At 45.0% G+C, this 12,937-nt stretch overlaps 2 protein-coding genes and 1 pseudogene across 2 annotated transcripts; 2 read left to right on the plus strand and 1 right to left on the minus strand.

Annotated features, from left to right (window-relative positions):
- The first annotated feature begins 501 nt into the window (after window positions 1-501).
- On the plus strand, window positions 502-1,352 carry LOC127768606 (germin-like protein 3-8). Its single transcript, XM_052294218.1, has one exon. It carries the CDS (start codon window positions 502-504, stop codon window positions 1,195-1,197), a length of 696 nt encoding a protein of 231 aa, XP_052150178.1. The 3' UTR covers window positions 1,198-1,352.
- A 767-nt stretch (window positions 1,353-2,119) lies between these two features.
- Window positions 2,120-8,401, plus strand: LOC127766852 (T-complex protein 1 subunit theta). The gene is made up of 13 exons (XM_052292013.1): window positions 2,120-2,418; window positions 2,954-3,216; window positions 3,317-3,463; window positions 3,546-3,707; window positions 5,370-5,447; window positions 6,048-6,181; window positions 6,414-6,486; window positions 6,564-6,641; window positions 6,714-6,836; window positions 6,935-7,029; window positions 7,420-7,629; window positions 7,810-7,867; window positions 7,963-8,401. The coding sequence occupies exons 1-13, from the start codon at window positions 2,265-2,267 to the stop codon at window positions 8,026-8,028; spliced, it is 1,641 nt and encodes a 546-aa protein (XP_052147973.1). The 5' UTR covers window positions 2,120-2,264; the 3' UTR covers window positions 8,029-8,401.
- Window positions 8,402-8,965: 564 nt separating this feature from the next.
- LOC127766853 (putative UDP-rhamnose:rhamnosyltransferase 1) lies at window positions 8,966-11,253 on the minus strand (annotated as a pseudogene).
- Between the last annotated feature and the right edge of the window lie 1,684 nt (window positions 11,254-12,937).

A 12,937-nucleotide genomic window follows, 5' to 3' on the forward strand; every position in this document is an offset into this window, starting at 1 on the left:
GCTCATTCTCGACCGAAACTGACGTCGCCGCAGTGGTGCAGCCGTGCAGCGCGTTATGGTGGAGGAAGAAGGGCAAGTTGTGGGCTCAGGAGCAGTACATGGATCAGCTTGTGGAACTCACTCGATGAGCAAATCACCATAGTTGAAAACTTTGCCTCTCAATATAGTTCCTCTCATATTTCACCAACCACAATTTGAAGAGTTAGTTCTTAACACAGCTCTCTAAAAGATAGCAACTAATGCAGCGAAATGATGGTTAATTATAGACGGAATTACCACCCAAAGATTTGTCAATCTCTCAAGCTGAGTAGTCATTTTTTGCACGGTAAGTCAGAGTACTCATCTCATCATCTGTAATCAGTAGTACTGCACTAACAGAGAGGACTTTTAAAGTTTAAACCCTTTACCCTTCAAAGATTCAGACAGTTCAAAGTCCTCCAAATATTTATCCTTCCTCACGTCCTATATAACATTGCATTTGCACCGCACCACTCGCCACCAATGGAGCACACCGGAGCCATGTCGAGGACATCGTCGGCGCCACTGCTCGTCCTGTCGGCGGCGCTCGCCGTGCTAGCCTCCACCTGCATCGCCGACCCTGAGCCGGTGCAGGACTTCTGCGTGGCCGTCGTCCCCCGCGCCGGCGACGCCGCGGCGGCGGCGTGCCCGGCCTACCCGGGCTTCCCGTGCAAGCCGGCGTCCACGGTCGTCTCCGACGACTTCTTCTTCGCCGGCCTCGCCGTCGCCAGCGACACGGACAACCGGTTCGGGTTCAACGTGACGGCGGCGAACGCGGAGACGTTCCCGGGGCTGAACACGCTCGGCGTCTCCATCGGCCGCGTCGACCTCGCCCCCGGCGGCGTCAACCCGCTGCACAGCCACCCGCGCGCCACCGAGCTGATCCACGTAGTCGCCGGGAGGGTGCTCGCCGGGTTCGTGAGCACGGCGGGGGAGTTCTACTCCAAGGTGCTCGGCGAGGGGGAGACGTTCGTCGTGCCGCGCGGGATGATCCACTTCCAGTACAACGTCGGCGGCGTCGCCGCCCAGGTCATCACGGCGTTCAACAGCCAGATGCCCGGCGTCGTGGCCGCCGGGCCGACGCTGTTCGGCTCCGACCCGGAGATACCCGACGCCGTCCTCGCCAAGAGCTTCCAGGTGGACGCCAAGATCATCAAGCTCCTTAAGTCCAAGTTCTAGAAGTCTTGATCATCCGCCATGGCTGATGAAACTTCTATTTGCCCAGCTGTCCTAGATAACAAAGATATAGTACTCCTACGTGGAATATATGTTTATTCCCGTAAATACCGTTGCTTCTCGGTTGATATTCTGATACGATATTTGCCTGTATATATTTGGAACGTGAATAAATAAAAGTGCATTTGATCATTTCGAATTTGATGAATTCTCATACACATGTAGCAAATGTCGAACAAAAGATCGCTCGACCGAATCAAATCCTAGATTTGGGCTTGCTTGGTAAAGTTTTAACTTCTAACAAAACCTGAACCTAAAGTAAAATTGTGGAACAACCTAAAGCCCCTAGCTCCACCTCTAAAGTGAAGTTTGGAGCTAGAACTCTTCCAAACAGGCCATGTACCTAGTTTTAAAAAACTAGTTTTAGCCCACTGGTTTCAAAAACCAGCTTTGCTCCAAGCCTACATTATTCACTTTTGGGCCTGTTCAAGGGAAACTCTTTTAATCACCCAAGTAGATGTCCACTCGTTTAATACGTCATCTAAATAGTTATTAAGAAATTTGAAAAAAATGACGATCAATATGTAATATATATAACTCCATAAACATCCAAGTTAAAATTCAACTTCTACAAGTTGTAATTTATGAAGTGATATATTACATATTGATCTATTATGTTATTTTTAATTTTTTATAACTATTTATTTATCATGCAATAAACAAATAGGCATCCACTTGGGTGATTAGAATCTGTCTTCCCTGTTTAAAGCCTATTTTTACCTAACTTTCAGCTCTATCACTTCCATTTCAGTCCATTTAGCTTTCGGGCCTACAGTTCGAGGATATTTGGGCCTCGTAGGCTTGGCCCAAAATGCAGGCCCACAGGTAACCTGCTGGTTCTAGAACTCGCCGGCCTCTCCCTTCTCCCTCCTCCCTTTTCCCTTCTCCCCAACACTCGCGCATCGCCCGCCCACACTAGGGTTTTTGATCCGCTTCGCCGCCGCCGCCGCCGCCTCCTCCTCCTCCTCCTCCTCCTCCGCGGCCGTCACCGGTCTCATCCGCCGCCGACGATGGTGGGGCTGGGCGCGATGCCGGGGTACGGGATCCAGTCCATGCTCAAGGAGGGGCACAAGCACCTCTCCGGCCTCGATGAGGCCGTCCTCAAGAACATTGACGCCTGCCGCGAGCTCTCCGCCATCACCCGCACCTCCCTCGGCCCCAACGGTGAGGCCCCCTTCCCTCTCCTTCCCCGCTCTGTGCTCCGGCCTCTTCGTTGCCCGCGTTTTGATCCAAGAAGTTTGGGATCTAGCGATGTGTCATGGCGGACTCGATCGATACATCAACTCTTGGGAGTGTCGCGCGCGTGATGCGGTGGTACGGTAGAAATGGTTAGGCTATCGCCCTTGTTTCTGCATCCATAGTGTGTTAATTATTTAGCTGCAGATAAGATGAGCTTTTGTTTGTTCAACCCTTAGGTAATGAGGTTGAAGACAGTATTGTGATGAAGTCGTTAGTAGTGGCTCACATTTAGCTAATTTAATGGTGCAGAGAAAAGTTGTAGATCTTTTGGACACTAAAAAATGTGGTGCCTGTCTTGCGGTTTTAGGTTGAGTTCAGTTAATTTTTCAGCGATTTATTGTTAGAGGCCACCAGTAAACATGCTTCTGTGCTACATTTTTCTGTGATGTATAAAATCTGACAGATTCATGTTAGTATCGGAAGCTAGTTTCTGAACAGTGTCGCTGTTTTGTTTTGGTAGGAATGAATAAGATGGTCATTAACCATCTCGACAAGCTCTTTGTCACGAACGATGCTGCAACAATTGTGAATGAGCTCGAGGTCCAGCACCCTGCTGCTAAGATCCTGGTACTAGCTGGCAGGGCTCAGCAGGAGGAAATCGGTGATGGAGCTAACCTCACCATATCTTTTGCTGGTGAATTGCTTGAGAAGGCTGAGGAGCTTATCAGGATGGGGTTGCATCCAAGTGAGATCATCATTGGCTACACCAAGGCCATTAATAAGGTTACTTACCCTCTCGACTGAGCTGGCCTTATATTGATTAAAAAAACCTGTTGCCTGATGGCTGTTTATTTATTCATGCTTTTGCATCTGCAATGCGCAGGCTGTTGAGATCTTGGAAGATCTGGTGGAGAAAGGTTCAGAGAACATGGATGTGAGGAACAAGGAGGAGGTTGTGTTGCGGATGAGATCTGCAGTTGCTAGCAAGCAATTCGGTCAGGAGGATATATTGTGCCCTCTTGTGGCTGATGTAAGATAATTCTTACCATTTTATGTGAGAGGGAGCTCATTTCTTAACAACTAATAGCTGGTTTTTTACCATGGATTTTCAGGCCTGTATGCAAGTCTGCCCCAAAAATCCCGCTAACTTCAACGTTGACAATGTTAGAGTTGCGAAACTGCTTGGAGGTGGTTTGCACAACTCTTCTGTAGTCCGGGGGATGGTTCTGAAAAATGATGCTGTTGGGAGCATCAAAAGGGTGGAGAAGGCAAAGGTGAGAACTAAATGTCACACTTAATTTGTGGTGTCTTTTGGCAGTCTGTTTCAGCCTGCAAACTGGGGCGGGACGGGTCGGCCCGTCCCTTTACCCTCTGACCCATTTTCTTGAGGAACCACTTTGAAACCGGCGCAAAGATTGCCCCGCCCCTCATTGGTGGGATGGGTCGACCCTTTAGGTTCCTCAGCCACAGGATCGAGAACCACACATTTTGCAGCGACGGAGCATATGGACTACAAACTACTAAGTGCAAACAACAAATTGAGAATAGAAACTGAAAGATCCATAGCTGAACAATTCAGATTAGAAGCAGAAGCATGCTGGATTGAAGTCTAATCTAAACAATACCTGAAGTCTAAAATCGATTGTTTGCCAACTGCAAATTTTTTTTTTGACGCATCAACTGCAAATATTCAGTTATGAACGGTTGTACCAAAAAAATTTGAAGAGCATCGGCTTGCGAAATGCAGCCTTTCAAATCAAATTAGCCACAGACTAAAAGAAGCGCTTGAATGGAAGCACAAACATGAACATGCTCCTTCCGCTCGGGATGAACAAGAAGCGCTCCAAATCCTTGGCTCCTTGCCGTGAGCCTGAAGCCGCCGGCGCCGGTGCCGCCTCAATCCACGGTGAGCGCGCCACGGAGCCGCGAGCCTGAATCCGCCGGCGCCGCCTAAAACCCCTGGTGGAGCGCGTCGCCACCGAGCCGCGAGCCTGAAGCCGCCGCCGCCGCTGCTACGGTGAACGCGAGTATGCTAGTGCAGCTGAGTCCTTAGTTTACTGGGTCGATCCACGCGGACCTAGGGTTTACTGAGTCCTGGCCCATTTGTTCCCTAAAAATATATGGGTCGGCCCGATAACCTTTTGGTGCCAAATTTTTAGGGTCGGCCCGCGAACCTAATGGGTCGATCCGCCCCCTTTGCAGGCTGAAGTCTGTTGATACATTATCTATTTTCGATTGATGATACTGTCATGCTTTTATAGTGAGGGCTGTTTCCACGCTGTAGACTATCATACGTTTGGTGGTGTTAATATCTATTTTCCTTTCTAATTCCTTCATGAATGAAGCATATCATCATTTTGGATCAAATATTTGTTATTCCATTCTTTGTAGCTTCCCACCATAAAATCGACAGTAAAAACTAAATGATTCATCTTTTTGAAATTTTGTTTTGAGATATGATACTTGTTTTTCTTTGTCATTTCACACTGATGAGGTAAAGGATTTTATCAAGGCTTGCTTGGTGGTTACATTTAGTGGAATATATCTTGCTAACAAGCTTTGAAGGTAGCAGGGTTCTAAAATTTGGTAGTCAGTCTTCAATTGATCTCCACCTAGTTATGATCATATGGCTTAATTGGGAATTGCATGATAACATTCTTCTTTCCTTGTATATGGCATACTAGTAGCAAACCTTCTTTAGAATACTTGTGGCATTTTTACAGTTTTTTTGTTGATGTGCTCAATAATCTTACATATGGACTATTGTGTACATGGTCAATTAGAAGCTGTAAACCTACATTACAATAAGCTGCAACCTTGTAGACCTATTCTTGTATTCATGCACTGTATGCACATTGTAGCCTTAGCCAATCCAAGTTACATGATCTTCTCTATACAATGCCTGTCAATATCTGCTCTAATTTCTAAATAATCAGATTGCAGTATTTGCTGGCGGTGTTGATACTTCTGCAACTGAAACCAAGGGAACTGTTTTGATACATTCTGCTGAGCAGGTATGTTCTTAATAAAGAAACATCGTTTTTTGGCCTAATTACCATGAACGTTTTACTGCAGTTAGTATAGTTCGAGTTTCAACTTTCAAGCTATGTGTTCTAATAAATTACCCATTCTCATTTATAGCCTAATCCATTACAGTGTTATCTTCTAATTATTATTTTGCTTTCTTTTGTTTATTTTTTGAACTTCTTTCTGTGTGTGTGTGCCTTTATGCCTTTAAAAAAAATACAAATTACCCTTTGAACTTCTTAATATTGAAAAAAAATCAAATCTAAATGGCTAGCCACATAGAAGTGAATATTCCCAATAGCAAAAAGATGGTTAACACATTTCATGAAAAAATATTATATTTTAGAAAATATTATAATATTTTTCTATTTTATTCGTAGCAAAGCATGGGCATTAAGCTAGTTTCCAGTTGTAATCTATTTTGTAGGTTTGTAAAATACTAATGAGCCCTAGTTGCAATTACTATAACTCAATATCCTAGTATGTTCTGACCAGCACAGGGTTCTTGCTTCTGTAGTTTATCAAAAGCACTGTCTTTCACAAATATCTTCTGCAGAGTAGGCACTCATGCTTGTACTGTTGTGCAGCTAGAAAACTATGCTAAGACTGAGGAAGCTAAGGTGGAGGAGCTTATCAAAGCTGTTGCTGACTCAGGTGCAAAGGTTATTGTCAGTGGAGCAGCAGTTGGCGACATGGCACTGCATTTCTGTGAGCGTTACAAGTCAGTTCTTTGCATCTTATGTGAATGGGCTTGATATGTTATATAATTCTCTCTTTTTTTTGCAACTTATTTACATCTCAAAACTGAAAATATTGTAAATACTCTACTCAACTGAAACCCTCAGACGGAAGTTCTAATGTTGATGTTGAAAGGCGTCTCAAAGTTGGGTCACTGTAATGATTATGATTTGGTTCTGTTTTACAGTAGTACTTACCATTCTATTTATTTGCAGGCTAATGGTTCTTAGAATCAGTTCAAAATTTGAACTGAGAAGATTTTGCCGTACTACGGGGTCTATTGCACTTGTAATTTCTGATCTCAAGCTTTTGTTCAATTGCACAGTAGTATGTATATGCTGATGCATGTGCTCTTTCAAAAACAGTTGAAACTCAGCCGGCCAAATGCGGATGAATTAGGATATGCAGACTCTGTTTCGGTGGAAGAGATCGGTGGTGCCCGAGTATGTTTCATGCCTCTGTTCCTTTCCAATAGACATGACTTCATTCTTCTTACCGCGTTTAGTTCTTTATAGGTAACTGTTGTCAAGAATGAAGAAGGTGGAAACTCAGTGGCTACTGTTGTCTTAAGAGGCAGCACCGATAGTATATTGGATGATCTCGAAAGAGCTGTTGATGATGGTGTGAATACTTACAAGGTATGACTGTAAATCAACTTCCTGTCATTGTTTTGGAACATACATGCTACTCTTATTTAATTAGCTAACAGGTTACTTGACTAATGGTGTTTATACAGTCAATGTGCAGGGATAGTCGGATTATTCCTGGAGCTGCTGCAACAGAAATAGAGTTGGCAAGGAGATTGAAGGAATTTTCTCTGAAGGAAACAGGGTAAGTATATTTGTTAGATAAAATTTTCGTGTGTGGAACATGATGATAAAAATATGTTCCATTTTTTACTACTTTTGATCGGACAAACTTTTGTTGTTTCCAGTCGACTGTCAATAATAAGCCTTATTGCTAATGTTCTCCTGTACTATTTGAATTAAACTATCAGAAGTCCAGGTGCAGCTTACTTATATATTGAGGTGTCCATACTGTCTAACCCATCCGGATTTTTTATTCAAAATGTATTCGCTTGTAGTTTTCTAGAGTTTTATACATCAGTATGCTTGATACATTTGATTCATGAGCATCTGTTTATTTACCTTGGTTTATGATGTTCATTGTCCTAGTGTTGTTGCTTTTTGCTTCCTATATTGATAGTTAACAATTATGCAGATTGGACCAGTATGCTATTGCAAAATTTGCTGAAAGTTTTGAAATGGTTCCAAGAACCCTGGCTGAAAATGCTGGGCTTAGTGCTATGGAGATAATATCTTCCCTTTATGCTGAGCATGCTGGTGGGAATACGAAAGCTGGTATTGACTTGGAAGAAGGTGCTTGCAAGGATGCCTCAATCATGAAAATATGGGACCTTTATGTTACAAAGTAAGTCATATGTCATAACCTTCCAGTATGGCATAATAGGTGCAGTAGTATGGGAAGCACGTTGTTTTTTCCTTTTCGTGATACCCACGCATTCAATTTTTTTTATTATTTGCATGTTTACTGGCGAGACTTAAGCAAGTTGGCCAACCTCATATCATGTGTGTTCTTTTCACTCATCAGGTTATTCGCTCTAAAATACTCTGCGGATGCCGCATGTACTGTACTGCGGGTTGACCAGGTAAGAGCAATCTTGTCCTGTTGGCTGTGTTGAAAATGAAGTGAAATCATTTCATCATTCCCATATGCCAATGCTTGTGCACATGAATTATGCAGATCATCATGGCAAAGCCAGCAGGAGGGCCAAGGAGAGATGCTCAGCCTGGAATGGACGAAGATTAGTTTGCTACGGTGCTATGTTTTCCATGTTTACCGTGTTCTGAGGTTTCTCCGAAGTAGACCTCTTTTTTATCTTATCTATAAGTTTGGTTCAGTAGGAAGATTTTGGTGCCTGGACAGCACGTTTGGGTGGGGGCTGCATGGTTGAGCTGATTTTCTGCGGGGTATGTGTTTGTGAGTTTGTCTCGGTGTATTATTATCATGCCAATGTATCAAAATGGTTAGCTCTAAAAAGGATTTGTTCTTTCAGATTTGTATGCCAAAGTATCTTTTTCTTTTGTTGCGCTGAACTTTGTTCTACGGTATGATGGATCGCTTACACTTGGACCTACGCTTGTATTTTTGCGACGGAGGTAATATGTGCTACGATGACGCATCTGCAGTTTGTCATTTCTTGAACATTACACTTCATAACCGATTCAATGTCTAATAATCAGATCTTTGCTCATGAGTCGTTTAATACAAGTCTTCTCCGTAAAAAAAAGAGAGATCTATCTAGATTTATCATCAGAAGTTCTTTTTAGAACGAAGGGTGTATCAATTGCCTATTCTGCCTCTGTTTGGCTTTTAATCTCCAGCATTTTAAGGCACCTTCAAACCATTTATGCATCTCTGTTACACCTTCCAAATCCATATTTTTTTAAAACAAGAAATGACACTATATAAAACACGGTAGTGAAATAGAATGCTTCTCCATTCCATTTTCACATACCATGGGCCAGCATATCTTTGGAGGATAATTTTTTTTCAAATACAATAAAATAATTCTTTATACTTCATTTATTTTATATCATATAAGATGTTTTACATTTGTTAAGTCCAATATTTTTATAATTTAATTATTTTTATAAAATTAAATGTGGCAACATCTGCACAAAAGAGAAAATAAGAGGGAAAATATCTCATGGTAGGGGAAACACCATTAATATAATGGTGAAATGGTGGGTGGATGATTTTAATCACCAGGATTTAAATCCTGGTAATCATGAATATTACGCACACGCTAGTATGATGTCAACAAGATTTTAGCGGTTTATGTCTCTTTGAGTGTGTTAGGAAACATCTTCCGTGATGTGTGGGCATGATGTTGCATGTGTAGTGTGTGCACTTGTGCATCTTCCATGCAATTAAACAAAAAACATCCCATGCTAACCTTGCTGCTTCGACAATCTTATTACTATTGCCAATGTATGGTGGTGTATATGCGTGTGTGTTTACCCTGTAATAAAACATCTCATGATAGCCTTGATAATGTTATCAGGCTCTTATTATTCACAGAACTAACACCCATTTTAACAGTACTTTTCGTCATTGATCTCCCCTCCTCCTGCGTGGAGGAGCTCCACCAGCTCGTCGAAGTACTGCTCCTGCCGTCGCTGATCCCCAACTGCTTCCTTCATTTTCCTGGCATTTTCGCCGAACACCTTGCGTTCATCCTCCACCATGACGCGCCGCACCGCCGCGGCGACGTCGTGCCGGCCGAACGAGCCCTCGTCGTCGTCCTCCCGGGCGACCTCCACGCCGACGCCCCTCTCCGCCATCGCCCGCGCGACGAGGCCCTGGTCGACGACGAACGGCAGCATCACCAGCGGGTGGCCGAACACGAGGCTCTCGATGGTGGAGCCCCAGCCGCAGTGCGTCAGGAACGCGCCCACAGCGGCTTGCGCGAGCACCTCCACCTGCGGCACCCACCCCGTCCACACCACGCCACGCCCGCGCGTCCGCTCCTCGAACCCGTCGGGGAGGAACTCGTCGGCGTCGGCGGCGGAGGCGTGGCTCAGCGTGCCCACCGCCGGTTTCCGGAGCGCCCACAGGAAGCGCACGCCGGCGAGCTCCAGCCCCAGCGCGAGCTCCTGCAGGTAGGGATGCAAGCGGGTCGACCCGTGAATTCAATTATAGGTCAAATAAATAATAATTTTTAGGTTTTCGTGTAGTGGTCCAGTTTATCTCATCTAGATATATAAGTGGATCGATGTATAAACCAATTTATAGATCAAATTAATAGGTAACCTACGAGCTATGCACTAATTTTGTTTATAAACGGGTTCGTGGACAAGTCCACTTGGACCCCTACCTGCAGGTTCTTTGCCGTCACCGGCGCCTCGCTCCCCAGCGCCACGTAGATGACCGACTTGGGCGGCTGCTCGTCGAGCCACCGGAGCGTCTCGGCACGGTCACCTGAGCTTCCGCCGTCGACGTCGTCGTCGTCGGTGGCGGCGGCGGCGAGGTCGGGCGGCGGCGTCAGAAGGATCCCGGCTGGGACGGCGGGCCGACGGAAGAGGTCCGTGAGGAGGGCTAGCACCCCAGGCTCGACCTCGTCGCAGCTCCGGTAGATGGTGAAGCGGCAGCTCTCGATGGTGCGCCACATGCGCTCAATGTCGGACACGCCGGAGGCGTTGGGCCGGAAGGCGCCGACGACCCACCTCGCCTCGTTGCGGCGGTACGCCATGGCGGAAGGTGGAGGGAACCACCTCGGCGGCGCGGTGAAGTCCAGCGGCGCGCGCGGGTGCGCGGCGTTCGCCCACCTCGGCCCCAGAAACGCGATCGCCGCGGCCTGCACGATCAGGAACACGGCGCACGGCACCTGCATGCACCGCCATGCGCGCGCGCGCCAGGTGTTCGATCAAATACTCAAGACAAAAATACTGAAACGTGCGAGCGCGCGTGCGTACATTGTGCTCGGCGGCGATGGGCGGGAGCCAGTGGTAGGCGAAGTCGATTATGATCCAATCCGGCTTCCTCCCACCGGCGGCGACGAGATCCGCCATGAACGCGGCGAACGGGGCGGCGAGGCCGTCGCACGCCTTCTTGATGAGCTCGTCGTTCCCCGGCGGCACGTCGGCCGTCGACTGGGCTCCCTCCGGCAGCCCGTCCACCGGCGGCATCGGCAGCGACACGAACCGGAGACGCGCAGACAAGCCCGCCGGCACCGGCGGGAGCCTGGACACGTTCCGCGGCGTGGAGACGAACGTGACGTCGTGGCCCCTCGCCGCCAGCCGCTTGGACAGCTCGAGGTAGGGGATCATGTGCCCGAACGCCAGCCACGGGAACACCACCACGTCGAGCCCGCCGCCGCCGCCGTCTCCCATCGTGCCGGCCGGTGCAACGGCGGCGTCGCGGCCGGAGCAGCTAGAGCAAACTGGTTCTCCGATGGCGAGGTAGCAACGCGTGTCCGTGTGTCGTGGGCGTCCATAATTTTAAGGAGCTTTCAGCTTTGTCGCGCGTCATTCTATGGTGCAACGTTGAAGCTCGCGCTCCTCGTGCGCGGATTTTAAAATTCTAGAAATCCTTGTTGGCTCCCAAGTAAACATCATCTGGGATGTGATCAAGTCGCAACAACTTTTGAGTACAATGATAATTGTAGCTATAAATTTGTCTCGTGATGTAGTCTCACGGCAAATAAGTGTACTGTAGCTTTTTTTTTTTAATTGGAACCTATAATTTTGCAAAGTTTGAGATATGCCATCGATATCTCAATGACATGTAGGACTACCAATTTTGGGTTGAAATACTTGTCACGTTATGATCTGACCAATCAAAATTTGTTGATGATCCAAGCTGAAATTATGTTGATCAACATTGACAGGTAGTCAAAACTGGAGGAAGCAGTCTAACTTACAAGTCACTGCGCAGAAACAATGATTATTCATACTCTCGTCAATCATAGATGGAAATGTTATCTCTGTCGGAAATGCTGTTGGGCGATCGATCACCCTGGGGATGGGGTGGCGATCACCTCCCCCCTCCCTCTCTCTACCTGGTTTCCTTTTTTTTTACCGCATTACTTTCCTATTTTAGTAATTTTATACACCTAAAGTTTATATACCTCAAGTTTACACATATAAAGTTTAGAGACCAAAAGTTTATAAGTCAAAAGTTTATATATTCGATTCAAATTTGAATTTGAATTCAAATATTTTTTTATATATAGTATTTCTATACATCTAAAGTTTATACACCTAAAGTTTATAGACCTAAAGTTTATAAGTCAAAAGTTTATATACCTGTTTCAAATTTGAATTTGAATTATATCCGATTCAAATTTGAATTTGAATTCAAATATTTTATATATATAATATTTCTATGCATCTAAAGTTTATACACCTAAAGTTTATAGACCCAAAGTTTATAAATCAAAAGTTTACATACCCGATTCAAATTTGAATTTGAATTATATCCGATTCAAATTTGAATTTGAATTCAAATATTTTCTATATATAGTATTCCTATACATCTAAAGTTTATAGATCCAAAATTTGTAAGTCAAAAGTTTACATACCCGATTCAAATTTGAATTTGAATTTATTTTTTTTATATTTAATATTTCTTTACATAAATTTTTCTAACTTTTATTTTTTAAAAAAAATTTTTGTGGTTTACTGTAGCAGGGAAGAGAGGGGGAGAAGAGGGACGTACGTATAGGGGGAGCGGGTGCGGGTGATCGTTCCCAGCAATCACCCACGCATTAGCAGTCCCTTATCTATGTTTGTCAGTTTATGGGCTGCTATTACAATTTCTCACCACTCAAATATACTCCTCTCTCTATCTCATAAAAATCCAATTCTAAGAATAAATATGAGCATATATTGTGTCCAGATTCATCTCGAAGATTGGATTCTTTTTTTGACAGAGGGAGTATAAGTGTAATCTCTATTTATGGGACGCTATTAGAAGTTTGAATAATTATTGTAAGGCTACCACCGAAGTATTACAAAAGTATCACCAGAACTGTTATTCGAGTGATATACTTGTAAAAGTAAAAAAAATAGTGGTAAAATTGTAAATGTCCCTATTATCTTTTGTTCAGCAACTCAAGATACAAGCGGCCCGCCCAGCCCGTTTGAAGACGACGTGAGCAGAAAGCAAAACGGAGGCCCATGTGAAGACGACGGAGTGGGCTGATGGCTTCGAG

Source organism: Oryza glaberrima, chromosome 3 (genome assembly GCF_000147395.1).
Source record: "Oryza glaberrima chromosome 3, OglaRS2, whole genome shotgun sequence".
NCBI lineage: Eukaryota > Viridiplantae > Streptophyta > Magnoliopsida > Poales > Poaceae > Oryza > Oryza glaberrima.

Bases quoted from the DNA above. Each gene is read 5' to 3' on its own strand.
- LOC127768606 (XM_052294218.1), top strand. From the start codon at position 502: ATGGAGCACACCGGAGCCATGTCGAGGACATCGTCGGCGCCACTGCTC.
- LOC127766852 (XM_052292013.1), top strand. From the start codon at position 2,265: ATGGTGGGGCTGGGCGCGATGCCGGGGTACGGGATCCAGTCCATGCTC. The intron at 5,448-6,047 runs GTATGTTCTTAA...ACTGTTGTGCAG, and splicing joins TGATACATTCTGCTGAGCAG to CTAGAAAACTATGCTAAGAC. The intron at 6,182-6,413 runs GTCAGTTCTTTG...ATTTATTTGCAG, and splicing joins CATTTCTGTGAGCGTTACAA to GCTAATGGTTCTTAGAATCA.